The 20353-nt window shown below is 38.2% G+C and overlaps 1 protein-coding gene across 1 annotated transcript; it reads left to right on the top strand.

Moving 5' to 3' along the window:
- Positions 1–7974: 7974 nt before the first annotated feature.
- LOC140229977 (UDP-glucuronosyltransferase 2C1-like) lies at positions 7975–18868 on the top strand. Its single transcript, XM_072310173.1, has 4 exons — positions 7975–8832; positions 10337–10580; positions 16225–16444; positions 18583–18868. The coding sequence occupies exons 1-4, from the start codon at positions 7975–7977 to the stop codon at positions 18866–18868; spliced, it is 1608 nt and encodes a 535-aa protein (XP_072166274.1).
- Positions 18869–20353: the final 1485 nt, after the last annotated feature.

Genomic DNA, 20353 nt, shown 5'->3' with positions numbered 1-20353 from the left:
AGATAGAATAGTGCACTCCCTGTACAACGAATATGGTTATAACAAAAATGGTTATAAAGAAAACGAACTAAAAATTCAGGTCTAAAAATTGTCATCATTAGAGTAGGTAGTATTAGATTTGCATAGAAATAACAAACACGGTTATAGTGAACTTTTCGTTATGAAAAAGTCATTTCGGAGCACCATAGACAAAAGAAAAAAAATAAGGGTGCTTTCTTATAACGTAATGTTAATCGCTTGCGAAAATATGAAGAGTTTGTTCGCAAAAACCGATAAGTCCATTTTTGAAGATTTTGAAGTACGGTCTCTGTCATAGAGTACAAAATAATACCTTTTAAATGACATATTGGTCACTACATATAAAGGTACATTTTTGAAGTTATGGTCAAAAGAAGCAAATATATTCTTATTATTCTCTTTATTTTTCTTGACCTTTAATCGAAAATATCTCCATTTTGCAAATATGAACTTATCAGTTTTTGCGAACAAACTCTTCATATATAGCGGAGCGAACGTTTTACAGAGCGTCTCTGGATGAAAAAAAAAGGTTCACATTTCAGTGTGTTTAAACAGAAATAACTCTGCTGTCGCTCTTTGCGTCTCACATCGTTTGATATTACGAACATCTGTGGCGTTATTCCGAAGGTTTGTAATTCTTAATGTTCATGAATTCGAAGATGAAATTAGGTTTTCTATCACGACGGTTAGTTAATTCGAAAATTATTTCAATCGTTTTTCCGAAGGTACGATAATCGGAAAATATAGTATGGTTCGTTAAAACAACAGTAGAAAACAAACAAACAAACAAACAAAAAACCCTAATATTTTGAACTTTTTTCCATTTTCGGATTAATAAGCCTCGGAATTTAGCCTCGGAATTACGAACCGTATTTTATTTTTAGACTAACAAACTTTCGGAAGAACGAAAATTCCGAATAACGAACCTCTCATATAACAAACTGCAACCAAATCCTATAAAAGCATTACATTTCATTATACATAGTATATATTTAGAAACTGAGCGTGAAAGCACAAAGACCCTAATGTTTTCTCTTAAATGTAAAATTTAAACTAAATCAATGTGATCGCTTCCCATTAAATATTGCTTTTCAGCGAATGATAAGTACTTATTAAACAACGTACAATACACGCAGGGGTTGCATGTTTTCATCATAAGTATACTGTACTCATTCGGCTATATAATGAATGTTCGATACACCAAAAAAAAAAAAACAACAACAACCACTGTCTGTGTCGAAGATTTCGTTACAACTTGAATGCACTTTATAAACTAGCATATTACTTGGACCAGGTTTTGGCAAAGAACTGCATGTAGTTACAATTCAGAGAAAGGAGTTTGCTCTCCATGAGGAACATTTTATCTAGAAGTTTAGCTTGTATAAACAATAGGAAAGGTTCGTTGCAATCATCCTGTCTTGATGATCTTTTGGCGTCCAGCTGCATACTGAAAACATGACACTGACCACACTGAATGAAGATTATGTTATACAGCAATAATGATACTCCGAACTTCTGTTCTCATTATGGCCATCATAATATTTCCATTACGTTATGATTAAACATGTTAAACCAGTAAAATATCAAAGTAAGTTTTGATTTGGACTTATCATCGAATATGAAAATCATGTATCAATACAACCATTCATTTTCACTAACTCGGTGTATATTGTGCTTGGCTGTTATCATACAGCCAATTAAGAAAGTCTTTGTATCTTTCGTAGTTTATTTTTTTAGCGGCATTATGAATGAAAATTATGTCTATATTCCTATAGGTGAAATAGTATTCTCATGATGCCCAATAAAATTTATTATCTTATTCAAAGTGCATGTGGATTAACGTTGCTATGATTTTTTAAACGTTTGGGGGTATCACGCAGAAGACTTCAAATACCCGTAATTACCAGGTATGTGGACTAGCATATAGATAGAGAGCATGAAGAAACCTATACGACCTTGTCATAATATGTACACTGCAAAAAGTCTGGTGTTGAATAGTGAACACCGAGCTGGTGTTAAATTTTCGGTGCTCATTTATGGTGTTAAATTAACACCTACGGGTGTCATTTCCAAATTTTAAACTGTTTTTTGAAGAGTTTCTTAGTAACTGCACTTCTTGTTGATTTTTAATTTAAACAAGACGATCAAGAATTTTACATTTAAATACTAGATTTTTGAAAAAATGTGAAAATAAATTTACACCAAAGTAACACCAGCTGGTGTGGTCCCTTATTGAAGCTGGAGGGGTGTTAAACCATTGATATTAACACCAGCAAATATCAAATCAACACCATGTGGTGTCATTTTTGAATTAACACCAGTACAGTGTCAAAATAACACCAGGTACAGTGTCAAATTAACACCACGAAGTGTCAGGTGAACACTTTTCAACACCATCACAGTGCATTTTTAAAACCTGTGGGTGTGGTCCTTTATTGAAGTTTGATCGGTGTTAGATTTAACACCCGTGGTGTTAAATCTAACACCGATGTTTTTACAGTGTATATGAAACATTGAGAGGCGTCTAGCTTTAAAACTCGTTTCTGAGGCTGGCAAATAAGTCTTTTTTTTTTTTTTTTTTTTTTTCTGGCAGCATGCACCCGCACGTCATTGTAAGGGGCTATTACAGTATTAGAGTCAACAGAGTTTAATGGCGCTACTCTACGTCAGAAGTGTGAGTGTTTAATGAGTTCCCCATTCGTTCATCCATCCGTTCTTTCATTTATTTATTCACTCATTTATTGTTTTCGTCTTCAACAGAAACATACAAATGAAGATCTGAACGACCCAAGTCCAATTTTTGGCCAAATTTAGTTTGACATGGGAAATTGTAGCTTATGCATGGACTCATCTTGTGTATAAATGATAAATCCTAATTACCCCCGGAAGTGCCTGAAATGAATGAGTTAAATCTTATATGAATGTAAGAATGAAGGACTTGGGTCATTCTTACATTCATATTATAGCGCCCTCTCTCGTCCTTCTCTCATCTCTATAGCAGAATATCAATGATTCAAAGAACGACCCAAGTCCATATGATTCAAAGAACGACCCAAGTCCATCACACAAAATGGCCTCTCCACAATTAATGTAAATGTTAATTGTCATAATGATATATGTTCTAATTTGTATATACGATGTTGCCTTCCCATCACAGTTAAAAAGAATGGTATTGGACAAATAAAAAAGATATGAAGTTTTTTTAAGTTTACTCGAAATGGTCTTCCATGGACTTGGGTCGTTTTTATATTCAGATACTCGAATGATGTTGTTAATATGAAAATTGATGTCATTTTGGAGTACACATTAAATTAAATTCTTAAGTATGTAATTGACATGGAGAGTAAAAACATCTGATGAAGTATTTGAAGATTCCTGAACAAGGGGAAGAAAGCTACAGAAACAATTATTTTCTAGATTGCTTCTACCTCCAAGAAACATGATTACATGAATTACATCACTGTTATGCTATTACATCAAACACTGAATCGCAAAAACTCATTTACACGAACTAGACAAGAAAACACGCCCATTGAGTTCTAAACAAGCACCCCTGACAGATCGTAACTAAGTCTCCGTCGTGCAGAAGAGATGAACAATTGTGTGTGTGTGTGTGTGTGTGTGTGTGTGTGTGTTTGGGAGAGAGAGAGAGAGAGAGAGAGAGAGAGATAATATCCAGAGGGAAATACTCGGATCATGGCTAAGACAAGACAAAAGTGATAATGGTTGACGATCGGAGCAGCAGAATTTAAGGTATCCGTGAAGGTATGAGGGTATTTAGGCCAGCCCGGGATGGTTTGGGAGATAAGTGATTATTAGAAACGAGGCAGAGAACATATGATGTATAGACTAATTCCAATTGCGTGTTCAATGTATATGACATGACTTAACATTTAGTACGTTATGTCCCTGAACTTCATAGACTGTTATTTTTTTTTTGCTAGTGTAGATACCGCACATAGATTTCAGTCATGTTCAAATAAACTATCAAAATTTTATGCTATCAAGTCACCTTATTATGACATTCAGAAAGAATAGTCAGGGGTCCATTTTTTAGACATCGCCTTTTTTTTCAGTTGTCGATGAACCGACATACAAATTTCGTCCATTGATAGCAGAATACAAGTGAAACTGCAATATTTCAACCTCAGAGATCTTTCGAGGCATGTAATATCTTGTATGCAAATACTTTTATGATCAAAGCCTAATTCAAGTACAATTCTGTCTTATACATAAACATTTACTTATTACCCCATATCTACTCTTGAGTAAAAAAAAAAAAATAAATTCAAAGTTTATGCCTATCAGACAGTCTGAAGAAAAAACAAATTTGCATCTCGTCCGCTCTCATAAAAGGTGCAATATTTGCTTAAAAGTAATATGTTGAAATATTGAAAGGTATAATACCGCAACTCATTCCTTGTCTTACTATTGATGGTAAAAATATGTGCAGTATAGTATCTTAAAATCAATGGTATCTTGGAGATGACAAAAAAGATACCTACTGTGCGATAAAGTCTATAACGGCTTTATTGACTTTAGTTTGAGAGGTGCTGTGATGTGAACGCAAATTTGAATACGAAATGTGATTCCGAACGATATTGTGTATGTTAACATAATTATATTAGACGTCTTGAATAAACAACTTCTTGTAACAATTTTGAAATCCGAGACGACAGAGAAATGGGTCTTTAATCACAAAACCTTTCTTATGATAATCTGGCCTTGGTGGTCACAAGTTGCTAAATTTTTGGGTCTTTACAGCTTGTAATAACGTCAAACATCCTGAATGAGCTATGCCCTGCTCTGGACCATAAACAGAGCACCACAAGAGTATAGGACAGTATTCAATGTTGTTGTATTGCACCTTACGATGGCCTATTGCACGAAGTGAACAAATAACCAGAGGCCAAGGTGATTGTTACATTTTGTTTCGCTCGGACTCTGCACAATTGGAGAGGATTTCCGACCCCCCCCCCCCTCAACACACACACACACTCACAATATTTTTTAACACGAGAGTCGACTATTCAAATCGATTTGTTTGACGGTATGTAGGCTAGCTCTAACTCGCAAAGATACCACTTCATTGAGCAGTTTCTGAACTTTCATCGATTTCTGGGAGTGGCACTGCGTCAGGCACTATTCACAGAAGCAAAATAAAACAACAATTCTATTTTGCCAAGGAACTTAAAGACGAAATACCTGTTCAGGTTAAAAATAAAATACTGCATTACAAATAATCTTATCTGACGCGAGGCAATCTTTTTTTCTTCTTCTTCTTTTCTTCTTCTTTGCTCCTCTTCCTCCTCCTTCTTTGAAACATGTGCTTATGTTTTTATGTGCATGCATTTCACCCTTTACCATGAATTCAGACTAGCAGTGGCCAGGGCAATCCATCATGAATTATTAATGAAGTATTCTTGTGACTTGGGGCCAAAACTAGAAGCGTAGTCAGCAGAGCTCTGAAAGGTGGTACATTGTAGTCATGTCCATTGTTCAGGGTCATTGTAAGCACACAATCATATACAAATCACTGGTTCCTGTGTAAAGTTCAAGTTTTGTACAGAAGGTTTGAACAAAGTCTGGAACATAACTGCAAAACTAATCATGGATTAATTTCTAAAACAGATCTATTGCTTTCATATTCAAATCATGTCCAACTAAATGTACACTATTTATCTATTACCATAGGCGCCGGAAGTGGAGGGGGGGGGGGGGGGCAGGGGGGGCGGCCGCCCCCCCCAATCCAAAAAATGGGGGGGGGGGGCAAAACGCATTTTTGCCCCCCCAAAAAGCCCCCCCCCCCAAAAAAAAAAAAAATAATAATAATAGCAATAATAAAAATAAATGAATAAACAAAAAAATAAAATAAATATGTATATATATGAATAAAAGGGAAAAATATGGCTACAAACGGCAGCTTTTGGACTGTAAAATGTCAAAATTTTCAAGCTCGCTCGCTTCGCTCGCTCGCATCCAGCAGTTGAGCCCGGTACGCCTCCCCTTTAATTTCTAAAGCGAAAAACATAGCTACGACGGCAGTTGTTGGACTCTAGAATGTCAAAATCTTCAAGCTCGCTCGCTTCGCTCGCTCGCATTGAATCGTTATGCCATTCTCCTTAATGTTGCTGACAGTATAATTGCCAGTAGTTGCGCCCGATGCCCCCACCCCTTAATTTCCAAAGCGAAAGATAAATATAGCTACAAACAGGAGTTTGGGGACTGTGAAATGTCAAAATTTTCAAGCTCGCTCGCTTCGCTCGCTCACATTGAATCGTTATGCCACTCTCCTAATGTTGCTGCCAGTAATTGCCAGCAGTTGCGCCCGATGCCCCCCCTTAATTTCAAAAGCGAAAGATATAGCTACAAACGGGAGTTTTTGGACTGTAAAATGTCAAAATTCTCAAGCTCGCTCGCTTTGCTCGCTCGCATTGAATCGTTATGCCATTCTCCTAATGTTGCTGCCAGTAATTGCTAGCAGTTGCGCCCGATGCACCGCCCCATTAATTTCCAAAGTGAAAGATATAGCTACAAACCCCAGTTTTGGGACTGTAGAATGTCAAAATTTTCAAGCTTGCTCGCTTCGCTCGCTCGCATTGAATCGTTATGCCATTCTCCTAATGTTGCTGCCAATAATTGCCAGCAGTTGCGCACGATGCGCCCCCATTTATTTCCAAAGCGAAATATATAGCTAAAATTAAAACTCCAGTTTTTGAACTGTAGAATATCAAAATTTTCAAGTTCGCTCGCTTCGCTCGCTCGCATTTTATTGTTATGCCATTCACCTTATGTTGCTGACAGTATATAATTTGTCGATCGTTTCACACCGTCATTCCATAATCCATGTAAGGAAAACTTACAATGTTCCTCAATGACTGCGTTGTTGAATGTATCACATTCCGTAATGTATTGTAGTCCCATTATTGCTCACGCACACACGCACAAGCATAAAGACTGTCAAAATTACTTAATGGTTCCCCCCATGTTTCGACCCACCGTACGCCACTTTACATATATATATATATATATATATATATATATGTATATATATACATATATATATATATATATATAAAATAGATGTGTGTGCGTGTGTGTGCGTGTGTGTGTGTATGTGTATATTGTGTAAAATATGCATGGTCTAATCTTGAGCCCCCTCCAATGTTTGCCCCCCCCCCCCATCCAAAACTGCTTCCGGCGCGCCTGTCTATTACTCATATAGATGGCAGTGTTATCTGATAGCTTTTGAACTATTATGGATCAAAAGTAGAAAATGTGTGTTTTTGTAACACCTAGTATTAGGATGTCAGCTAATTCGAGTGGTGTAGGTCGGGTTCTGGGTGTCCTTGCAGAGCGAGACAATGCGATCGGAAACCTCGATGATAGAGGGCGTCACCCCACTCCCCCCCCCCCAAAAAAAAAAAAAAAAGAAAGAAAGAAAAAGAAGAAATAAAAAGAGGAAGGACTGACAGAGAGAGAGAGAGAGAGAGAGAGAAGGGAGGGGGGGGGGGGGGGGTAAGAGAGAGAGAAGAAGAGAGAGCCGCAAAAGTTCGCGGTGCGGTGTCGGTATTGACCTTTGGACAGTGTTTCAACTCTCTCCCTCTGCAGCCCGATTTCACGGGCTGTCGATCCATTTTGGTCATGAGCGCACGAAGACAAAGGCCCTACATTAAGAGTTGAGCAGTTGCTTCATTTAATACGTTGTGAATATTCCGCGTAGAGACTGGCCCTTATCCCGTTTCGTTCCCAGGGTGCAGCTACCAAGAGGTAGGCCTATGTTCACCGGGGAACTCGTCCACTTAACCCTTTGCGTGCTGTGAGTGCCGATTGCCACAGAATGGGATAATGATGACTTAAGTTCGAACCGCATTACAGGTGCCTCGGTTGACTCCACGTGTTTGATCACTCGCCTGCACACACAATAATTGTACTATCCCTTGCCGTGTGAATAGAATGGCCGCTACTGCTTTGTTAGCTGCTCTACTTAGCACGGTGGCCACGTTAGTCTATGGTGGTAACATCCTCATCTCGGGAGAATATGGTGCAGGAAGTCACTTCATGACGGGGTCCCTTCTAGGTCAAGTGCTCGCTGGCAGAGGTCACAAGGTCACCATGCTCATTTCCGAGGCCTTCGCTCACCGGGCAGAGGATCCAGTCTACCGGGATTTAAACTTCGTGATCTTCAAGCACGCTGGCCCCATTGAAGAGGTGCGGAACCGCTTCAACAGCATGAGGCACATCATGTTTGATCCAATACCAACTCAGATGGCAAAATACGTGGAGATATATGAGCCGGGATTCTTAGACGACTGCAAGAATATCTTGCGAGATGATGACGTCATAGGGCAGTTGAAAAAGCAGAAATTTGATGTGATGATACTCGACACTGTTTGGATCTGCACGCCACTGATAGCAGCAAAAATCGGTGGCATTCCTCTGATCGGAATGTCACCGGTTACCGGGATCGTCTTCCCGATCAACCTCAGTGCGGGGAATCCCCTCTATCCGGCCATCATGCCGGAAATGACGTCAGGGGCAACACAGCGAATGACCTTCTACCAGCGACTTCACAATGCCTTCCTCAGCGGCCTGTTCAGAGCCGTCTATCCCTCCGCTTTGAAAAGTTACGACGCCCTGATAGCCGAGCACAATCTATATCCAGAGGGTAAGACATTGTTTGACGTCATCAGACACGACATAATGCTATGGCTGGTCAACACGGACTTCGCTTTTGATTTTCCTATTCCAATTACTCCAAACATCATTCCGACTGGAGGCCTGACAGCAAGACCCGCTCAACCCTTGTCTGAGGTGATGTACAACATTTGAAGTGATTGATTGCAAATTGAGCTTATAGAGCGAATTTTGAAAAAAACAACAACACATTTATAATTCTTCAATTATTATATAGAGCAAAATAAAACCCTTCCATTCATACCTCAGTATGACATTAAAATTTAATTTCAGTAACAAGGAATATTCTTAGATTTATGAATAAAACTATCCCAGATTTTGAGTTGTTAGTGTGTTTGTTTTGTAGCAGCTTTAATCATAAATATCCGAAATTTCATTGACTAATTTCATTGTTGGAATCCAACAACAACAACAACAAAATGGAGTAGAGTGGTTTTGAGATCAAAATTTTCATCTCTTTTTATCTTTTTATGTGTTTATGCTAGTTTTTACTTTTGCTTTTTTTGTTGAATTTTGGTCAAATTTGAGTTTCACGTTGCAGTATGAGATAAATCTAGCACCCATAATTGGATATAATTTAACTTATTTATTTTTGTTAGTGCTGTTGGATGGCTAAAATCGTGAAACTGGCACCTTATGGGGTTATATCGCAGCAAATAAATCCAGATTCATACAATTAAAGCAATACGTTATTATACGTTGTAATGGAAATTATATCTAATTTTCCATTGCTTCCATAAAACAGCTCTGAAGAGTCAATAGTTTATTATAAAAAACATGCAAATGAGTGCGTTCATGTTGTCATTGTCTCTCGATTATTCTCATAGATTCTTCTGTAAACTTTTATTTTTTTGTTGTTGCCTTTTTGCAGTAAGAATACTTTTCCATCAACACAATGGAAAACGTAATATATCCAACATGTCGCGCTTCAAGGGAAACTAATGAAGCTCCATGCGAATTGATTGATGGTTACAAAAAAAAAAAGTGATAATTAATAAAAGACTTATGAGTATTAAGAGAATACAGGTTGGAATTGAAGGTTGACATCAGTTAATGTGTAACCTGACTTTCGGGAGGAGGGTGAAGTCAATCAGAACAGTACAAAGTTCAGTCCAATAAGACAAAGAAACATATGTTATCTTCACCAAACAGTGAATTATAGGTCACAATCAATTAACACAAATCAGACAAACCGTCAATGTGAAAATGTCATAACTCTCTTTTCGATCATTGCAGAGCAAACATTCTCAATCAGAGTATTTTTTCCCTTTATCATTAGTTTTGACTTAAGCCCTTTTTCGTTTAAAGAAATCATTACTACGAAATCTTCACAACTACTTTAGACTTTGATGTTAATCAAACAATGTCTTCGTCACATATTGACGTTAAACATTAAAAGATAATCTAGAAGATAAGGAATTTAAGAACGTGATGCCCTGACATCGGTTCCCACTTTAGTTAGGATGATTTTTAATCTTTACCGATAACAGTTTTGTAGAAGAACATGGTGATGATTAACATCTCATCAGTTTCCCATAAATTATTTTACTCTAATGAACAATATTCCTATCTCTGACTTTAATCTGTCTGTTTCTTTATTTATGGTGTTGTTAACGCATAGGATTTGGAGAAGTTCATGGCTAGTTCTGGCGACCACGGAGTCGTCATTTTCAGCCTCGGCTCCTACTTCACTTTCGGTGACGACATGACATCGATGAAGTCGGACCTGTTTAACATCTTCGCCGACGCCTTCGCCGAGCTCGATCAGAAAGTCATATGGCATATGAAGGAGGCGGACAAGCTCAACATAACGCTGCCACCTAACGTAAAGGCTTTGAAGTGGATGCCCCAGAATGATCTATTGGGTAACATTTGTAGTGCGGTTACGTATTTCATTTTACAGTGCAGTCCTTGTATAACGAATACGGTTTTAACGAAATTCCGGTTACAGCAAAAAAGAAATTGAGGCTGCAACAATATCCATTTCATGCATTTCTTTCATTAGGTGATCCGAGTATCCTCTCGGATCACCTATTGTATCTGTACGGATTCTTTCTTCTTCTTCTTCTTCTTCTTCTTCTTTATTTCTTTCTCCTCAAATGTTGTGCAGCGGTTAACTCTAAAAGTCATTCACCTATCACTTCTAAACTGATACCATATATGTATCACGTCATAAGGACGACAGATCTAATGTATCACTGTGATCAGTCAACCATGACGTCACTATGACGTCATTATCTGAAAACACGTTCACATTCGTATCTCATTAATGGAATGGATTTTCTCAATGAAATTTACATATCATATAGTTCAAGTCAAGCTCTATTGATATATTTCATAAAATTTAGTCACGTTCATAGTAAACGAGCGCGTACGCGCGCGTTGAAATTTTAACATGCTCCAATCGAGCTCAAAATTGTTTTGCACACGTTTCAGGTCATTTGGAGTATTTCAGAAAAAATCGACGGACGCGTACGCGCGCGCGCATATACGCACGCACAGCTCATATGCAATAGAAATTTCCCGTCTTTTCACACGTATCGGATGTCTGAAATGTCAAAGAATGTTTCTACCAAGTTTCAAGTCAATCCGACTCAATATGACGTCATACGGGCCCGTCAAAGTTGAAATTCCGCGCGCGCGTCAATGGCGATATACAGTGCAACAATGCCAAAAAAACCGCCAAATTTAAATCCGATTTTACTCGTCAGGATGGACGGTGACCCCCCATTTTCTTTACATATTTTGAAAGCTGATGAGTTGTACATATCATTTCATGGGTTGGCGATACTGAAAAAATGATTAAAAGATATCAAATTTCTTAAAAAAGTAAAAAAAGTAAATTTTCAAAATGACGTCATCAAAATTCAAGTTCACTCGAGCGTATCTCACTTGTCCTTTGCCGAGTTTCACCTAACTTTCAGTATGTTGTAGTTTATTTAATGTTCTTTCATATTTATAATTACAAGATTTTGATTGGATGACGTCATCACCTCGTAAAAATGGATTGAAAGTATCCTTGTAAAATTTGACCAGTTTACGTGTTATCTCTATGGGAGAGCAGTTTTTCTGGAAGTGAAAATTGACATGACTATCTTTATCGAGCACTAGCTCACTTATGCTTCGGTGAATTTTTCCCAGATTTTAATATGCTGTAGCTGAGACTTTGGGCTATCGTGAATGTGCCCTTCGTTTTTTCATACGATGTCGGGATCACGTCAAAAAAGTTACTTGAATTTAAAGTTTATCTTCGATGTATTGAAATATTTCTTTCTTTTTGCAACGTTATGTGCAATAACTCAAGAAAAACATACCCTATCACCACCATATTTTGCACATGTTTAGTTCATGTCACGAACATTATTTCATAAAATAACAACGACTTGATCAGACGCCATCTTGGGTATGTAAATTAGGGTCAAAGGTCATAGATGTTTCATCCTGTATCTTGGTGAATACATGTCCTATCTTTCCCATATTTTGCACACGTAAAGACCATGTTACAGGGATCATTTCATAAAATAACCACTTTTTGCTCAGATGCCATCTTGTCTGTGCAAAGTGGGGTCAAAGGTCATATTTTCTATTTTCGCTATGACGTGTTATCTCTATGGGAGGGAATTTTTTAGATGTGAAAATTGACATGACTCTCTTTATCGAGCACTATCTTACTTATGCTTCGGTGAATTTCTCTCAGATTTTAGTATGTTGTAGCTGAGACTTTGCACTATCACGACTCGAATCATTGATTAAAAAAGAAATCGGATCACCTTAATTTGTCAGTGATGACAAATTACAATCTCTAGTCTTTATTTTTCATTTCTTTCTACTACTTTCTGTGCAATAGATGAACAACAACAATGGCTATCAATCCCATATTTTGCACATGTTTAGTACATGTCACGTACATTATTTCATAAAATAACAACTACTTGATCGGACACCATCTTGGGTATGTAAATTAGGGTCAAAGGTCATAAATGTTTCATCCTGTATCTTGGTGAATACATGTCCTATCTTTCCCATATTTTGCACACGCAAAGACCATGTTACAAGAATCATTTCATAAAATAATTACTTTTTGCTTAGACGCCATCTTGGGTGTGCAAAGTGAGGTCAAAGGTCAAATATACTTCATTCTGTATTTCCGTTAGTGTATACGGAATTCGGTACCAAAGATGCCAGGTCTCACTCCCTTTTCTAAATGAGAATCCAAACATCACACGGCCAATGTCCCGTCAACACAGATGAAACCTGTATGGTCATGAATATTTGGATCAGGACTCAAATCATTGATTTTCGAAGAGATCGGATCACCTAATTTGTCAGTGTTGACAAATTCCGGTTCTAGTTGTTCAATCTTTTTAGTATGACGAATTTTCACATAACGAAAAACAAAATTGACGGTCCCGAGGGCTTCGTTATTACGCGAGTTCACTGTACATTGATCCCTATATGAGATCATAGACCTCCTCACACGGGTGCAGCGTTGTACTACATGCAATGGAATAAATAAACCAATAATGGGCTTAAAGATGCACTGGCGTAGCCAGGGGGGGGGGGGGGCGATGGGGGCGGTCGCCCCCCCTAAGATTTGGACCGGGGATTTGGGAGGTGGAAAAAAAAATGCGTGTATACTGTATGCATGCACATGAAGCGGGTCTCCTTTGCAACCTTTCATCAAATAAGATGTATATCTTTTTAATATTTCACTCAAAGTGTGCACCAGATCGTTGAATTTCAATTCAAAATATGCAAAATCTCTCGTGCTTGGGAGGGGGTATCCCCCTCCCAAACCCTCCCCCTCTGTGCCTACCGTATTTCCCTAGCTATATAAGTACACTTTTTAGATTTCAAAAAAAAATCTGAATAATTCTGAGTGCACAAGACTTATCACTTATATTCCGAAAACTGAAGGTTCCCTCATGTACCTTAAGGGGAATTTCCCCTTTTAATAGACCCTTTCCTCCCTCAGCCCCCCCCCCCCAATCATTTTTTTTTTTTTTGTGATTTCTCAAATGTTGATTCCATCAAATATGCATATACGCGATATCTCAATTTCAACCTTAAAAAGATAAAAGCTCCATCGGAAGGGAAGGGTGGAGATAACACTCGCCCACGCCTTCTCCCTGCCCCCCCCCCCCGCCATGCAAAGAAGTAGACTGTGGCTATACCCAGATCGCTTTATTTCAATTCTAAAAACGCAAAAGCTCCGGATCCCCCCTTCCCCTAAGCTCTACCTCACTAGACTTTATACATACGCACAGATGGTCCACATTCGGAATAAGAGCTAAATTCCGTGATTTTAACACTTCGATGAAAAAGTATTGCACCAAAAATTTGCACCAGATCGCTGAATTTCAGGTCTGAAAACGCGAAATCACCTTCGTGTGGGAGGGGATATGCCCCTATCTACACCCTCGTGTGCATGCGTTTTCTGTTTGATTGCTGAACAGACAGCGTTCATGATATTCAGTGTAAGAATTAATACAAGAAGACTAGTGTATTTAAATTATACCATTTTATAGGCAAATTGTGCAATAATAATCTACACTAAAATATACTGCAACCTTAAACAAGTGGGACTGTTTCAACTCGTTAAAACACGCAAAAACATGCATCAAATTGCACCATTTGCAACATCAAAATGCAAAAAGTTCTCACCGTGGGAGGGGGGACACCCCCCTCCCACACCCTCCCCTACCCCCTCGCTCGCTTCGCTCGCTCGGGTTCAGTCGCGTTCATGATATTCAGTGAAAAGAATTAATACAAGAAGTGTGTATTTGAACTATACCATTTTATCGGCAAATTGTTCAATAATAATCTACACTAAAATATACTGCTACCTTAAACAAGTGGGAATGTTTCACGTCGATAAAACGCGCAAAAACATGCATCAATTTGCACCATTTGCAAAATCAAAATGCAAACAGTTCTTACCGTGGGAGGGGGGGGGGGGACACCCCACTCCCACACCCTCCCCTCCCCCCTCGCTCGCTCCGCTCGCTCGGGTTCAGTCGCGTTCATGATATCCAGTGAACAGAATTAATACAAGAAGTGTATTTAAATTATACCATTTTATAGGCAAATTGTTCAATGATAATCTACACTAAAATATACTGCTACCTCAAACAAGTGGGACTGTTTCACGTCGATAAAACGCAAAAAAAATTGCATCAAATTGCACCATTTGCAACATCAAAATGCAAAAAGTTCTTATTCTGGGAGGGGGGACACCCCCCTCCCACACCCTCCCCTACCCCCTCGCTCGCTTCGCTCGCTCGGGTTCAGTCGCAATCATAATATTCAGTGAAAAGAATTAATACAAGAAGTGTATCTAAATTATACCATTTTATCGGCAAATTGTTCAATAATAATCTACATCAAAATAAACTGCTACCATAAACAAGTGGGACTGTTTCACGTCGATAAAACGCGCAAAAACATGCATCAAATTGCACCATTTGCAACATCAAAATGCAAAAAGTTCTTACTGTGGGAGGGGGGACACCCCCTCCCACACCCTCCCCTACCCCCTCGCTCGCTCCGCTCGCTCGGGTTCAGTCGCGTTCATGCGATTCAGTGAAAAGAATTAATACAAGAAGTGTATCTAAATTATACCATTTTATAGGCAAATTGTTCAATAATAATCTACATCGATAAAACGCGCAAAAACATGCATCAAATTGCACCATTTACAACATCCAAATGCAAAAAGTTCTTACCGTGGGAGGGGGGACACCCCCCTCCCACACCCTCCCCTACCCCCTCGCTCGCTCCGCTCGCTCGTGTTCAGTCGCGTTCATGCGATTCAGTGAAAAGAATTAATACAAGAAGTGTATCTAAATTATACCATTTTATAGGCAAATTGTTCAATAATAATCTACATCGATAAAACGCGCAAAAACATGCGTCAAATTGCACCATTTACAACATCCAAATGCAAAAAGTTCTTACCGTGGGAGGGGGGACACCCCCCTCCCACACCCTCCCCCCCTCGATCGCTCCGCTCGCTCGGGCTCGGTCGCTTCGCTCCCTCGCACACTAACCGCCCCCCCTAAGATGAAATCCTGGCTACGCCGTTGTAAAGATGTGTGAGAGTGTCGCAACTCATTCACGAAAGGGATCATATTTCATTCATTCACCTTAGAGAGCAGGATGCTAACCCAGTGGAGTAGTCTATCGACCTACTTACACAAGAAAATCGCGCAAATGATGGAAATCCATTGTGGTTCATTCCACAAGACTTTCAATAGTCAGCAGACAGTATCAATCAGGGACATTATGCCATACGAAGGAGAAGAAGAATAAGAAAAAGAAAAAAACGATGAAGGGAATCTCGCAACAACGCTACAATTCTAATAGTACATGAACTGAACTGAAATAAGACTAAAATATAATGTATTACAATCATTATGCTTATCTGAATCACCGTCTTTCTTTACTAATAACCATCTGAATACATAATTTCACTCATATTCCAGCATTTCCGTCATATTTCTTTATTAGGTCACAATAAGACGAGGGTCTTCATGTTTCACGGTGGTAACAACGGTCTGAACGAGCTCGCCTACCACGGTGTACCGACGGTGGTCATCCCACTCATGGGGGACCAACATGACACTGGTGCGCGGGTGAAGGCCCGGGGACTTGGGGTTACAATCGACAAGATGACGCTGGCTACGGATGTGGTTCTGTCCTCGCTCAGGGAAGTTTTAGATAACGAAAAGTACGTATGATTCTCTTAAAGGACTGGTACAGTTTTGGTTAAGATCAGGAGTTAGGTTTCATTCTTTTTTTTAATTATAAAACTATCTGTAAGAAATTTGAAAGAGCATTCAATTCTAAGAGGAATTAGAAGTTTATTTGATGAAAATCGGTTTTGAAATAACTTAGATATCCCAAAACAAAGAGGTCCTAATGAAAGGTGGGACCCACCTTTTTTATCAGAAACGTTTTCCTTTGATATGTTTTTCATGATCTTAGCAATCTCAAAACCAATTTTCAAGTAAACTTCAAATTCTTCTGAGTATTGTGTGCCCTTTACTATATCATATACAAATCTGTAAGTGGTTCAAATGTAAAAACCTGAATCCCCACCTTAACTATCTATAGAAAGTAGATATCCCAAGAATGTATGTATTACGTGAATACCAACTGAATATGCTGTTATAAAAAAATACAATGTATAATCGCTTTACTTCAAAAGGTGTAACAAATGATCTGTATTTGCATTTGAATGCGTGTTTAACTGATATGACCTGGACATAACTTATCATGGTGAAAGTATGCACGTGAAAAGGCAATAGGCAATGTATAGGATAATGATGAAGGAGAATTGTAGTTACAAAACATAATTACACTGAAGAGTGATGATGGTATACACTTGATGACAATATTACCACTCAAAAGAAAGAGTTGCTTTCCAAAGGCTTCGAAATCACTTTTGATGATAAGGAAAATTTTTTTTCAGGGAGGTGCTAGAGATGGAGAGACAACTACTGCTCTCCTTCGAAGTCATGCGCGGCACCGCGGAGAAGTTATGCTTTGAACTACAGGTGTCACCCATGTGCTTTGAAAAAAAGAGAGCATCAATAATCGGGACTAGCGCTCTCACATCTAGAAATACTTGCCCCTACTGCAATTCGCTCTCTCTTTCAATGTGATGGCAACAATGAATTTGTGTACCTTGAATTGGAGGAGCGAATCAAATTGCAGCGCAGTGTACTTTATTTGACAGATCAAAATATCCCAGATTAAAAGATAAAAAACTAACACGCGGAAATGCATTATAGAAAAATATAAGGTTCTTAAGAGGGCCTAATTTTCATTTCATTTCGATTTGGGCATAACGAAGAAACTAGAAATACATGTTTATAATATTGAATTCTTTCCTAAACTATTCTAAATCAAATTGAGTATTTCATTTAAAATTTTACGGTGAAATAAAGCTTGTAATTCAGCGAAAGGTGAAGTGCGTTCTTCGTCTCCGAACTTCGTCTTGCAACTAAAGCGGTGCCCAGCATGACTTAAAAGCGTAGTGGAATGGTAGACATCCCATTGTAACGCCTTGAACCCAAACATGTGCTTGCATGAATTACGAAGAGTTGCCACTCCATCTCTGTAACACCTCCCTGATTTTTTAAAGGATTTTCATTTCAAATGTTTCTCTTTAGTGTTCTCATAAAAATTTAACGACTTTATGTCCTATAATATTACCCCTTTACGGGAGAAAGAAAATGTGCCTCATAAAAAATCTTCGTGTCTACACTCATTTTCAAAATAAGTAATATTTTATTGGATTTTGTGGATTTAGCACCTTATGGAAGAGCAAATGTTTGTGACACTGTAGTATACAGCTCGTAAAAAGATTTTAGTGACTAGTTTCTGTGACTTTCGTGTGTATTTTTCTTTAATGATTTTTTATCTCTTTACATTATCCCCCGGTTTCCTCAATTTGTCCAAAGAGTTTGTAGGCATAAAACTTAGATATTGCACTGATCATAATCTAGTAATTATCTAGGTCATCTTGCAAGATATACACAGATAGGAAAGCGAGCAAGTCTCGCCTAAACTCTGGACTCAAAGTGCAATCAAGCATGAACAGGGGTTTCTGATCGGATCCTGCTGGCTGTAGTTCCTTTTGGACAAAAAAAAAAAATCAAAAATTGATATAGCTGCAAAGTTGACTGTTTGGGACGACCATAAATGACTATATTACTGTCAAAAGACCCATTTTTTTTATCGAAAAAAGAATTGCAGCTCTTGGAAAGGATCTCTTGTAATATAGTATATATAATACATGTATATATGTGTTATGTATATATCCCATTATTATTTCATTTTTATTTGGATGACGAATCACAGGTATGCGAAGAATGCCAAACGTGTGGCCGCCATCTTTCGTGATCGACCGATGCCACCGCGGGAACGCGCTGCATTCTGGGTAGAACACGTGATTAAACATGGCGGTGATCACCTCAGCTCGTCTTTTAAAGATCTCAGTTTTGTTGAAAGTTTCATGTTCGATGTGTTTGGGTTCTTGATCCTTGTTCTATCCATTATTGTTATGTTTTTCTATGTATCTCTTCGTTGGCTATTTAGGGCGTGTAAGAAATGTATAGGCTCAAAGGATAAAATCAAACTTAGCTAGCGCCAAGATTTAACAATGTAGGACCTATACATAACGTGTTTTCCTCTCAAATAATTTTGTTTTTTCCTCAAAGAGTTTTCCATGTTACTGTAGTCGCAATCGACTTTCCTCAGGAGGAAAATTCAGATTAGCCTGGAAGTTTAAAAATTTAAATAATTTTTTTGTTATTAACGAAGCGTGTATGATTTTGACCTGTCAAAGTTAAACCAATTCCACTTAATCATTTTTTAATCATTTGTCTTTGCGCATGAATGGCACCAAAATTCAATAGACAGTGATGTCTTATGCTCATCACTATTAGATTTCAATTTAGTTAGGTAACGTTCACGCAATATTACATCATTACCAAAGTTACTGCAGGAATGCAACATAGTGATATAATTATTTAGAAGTTTAAGTAGAATGCGTTTCGGTAATACTGTAATTCGTTCAATTTACCCAATATTTCTCGACAGATCCTATCGGTGTCCTGGCAACACGATCTGCATTTTAAAAGAGGTGAATCGGTTCAATTCTGCAGTTTTGTTTGTTTGTTTGTTTGTTTGTTTGTTTATTTGCTTTTAATAGATCGTACATTTCCGATGACGAGACCGTGTTATTTCGAGTAGTCTGATGCAAAAATACTGAGTTGATTTTCTAAAGTTCTGGTATTGGTTTCAATCGCGCTGTCTCTTGTTTGAAAGGCAATATCAATAATATTCTGAATTATTGGAACAAAGTAAAACTTTACCCACGTAAGCAATAAAAACATGCATTCCCTCAAAGCCTAAAATCAATGATATCAGGGAACCAGAAGCGAGTCAAAGGTCTTATAGATGGAATCATATGTGTTGTATGTGGTCACTTGACCATTAATTTTATGCCTTTTTATTCAATATTTTCAGTTAACGGGAAGAAAAAAGAAGAACCAACACAACAAAAACACTTGGCTCTTATCTTTTGGTCGATGGATTTGATTTTTTTAAATAGTTATCTTCTTTATTCGGTGATACGCTATCGGCGTATTACCTATGGTATATGTACGGAATCCTCCCTTTTGTATTCTTTATTAACTACCAGATTTTGTGGGCACGATATCTCAACAATGGCCAATTACCATGAAATCTTCAGTCAACATATCTCATGGCAATATCTAACGACACGAAACTTTTCATGACGATAACTTATCTGTTTTGTTTAGTATGCATGAATGAGATCGTATGCACGTAGTGGTTTTCTTCTTTGCTAAGTGATCCAGAGGAGGTTGGGTCTTATCATTTTCAAGAAAATTAATGGATTTAGTTCCTCTCTGGGGTTTTATTTATAAACATTAGATTTGTGCGAGGTGAATATTTAATAAAAAAAAGTTCTGCGCCTACGCACAGCCGCTCATCAAAATCGATCTCGCGTCGTCTGAGTTTTCACGACGGTCTTTGCTATTTTAGCGTCCGGTCAAATTCACGGCGCAGAAATCTGCTGCTTGATGCCATGATAACGAAGGACATA

Source organism: Diadema setosum, chromosome 6 (genome assembly GCF_964275005.1).
Source record: "Diadema setosum chromosome 6, eeDiaSeto1, whole genome shotgun sequence".
NCBI classification, from domain to species: Eukaryota; Metazoa; Echinodermata; class Echinoidea; order Diadematoida; family Diadematidae; genus Diadema; species Diadema setosum.
Note: the sequence above shows the minus strand (reverse complement) of the source record. Positions and strands in the feature narration are given on the sequence as shown.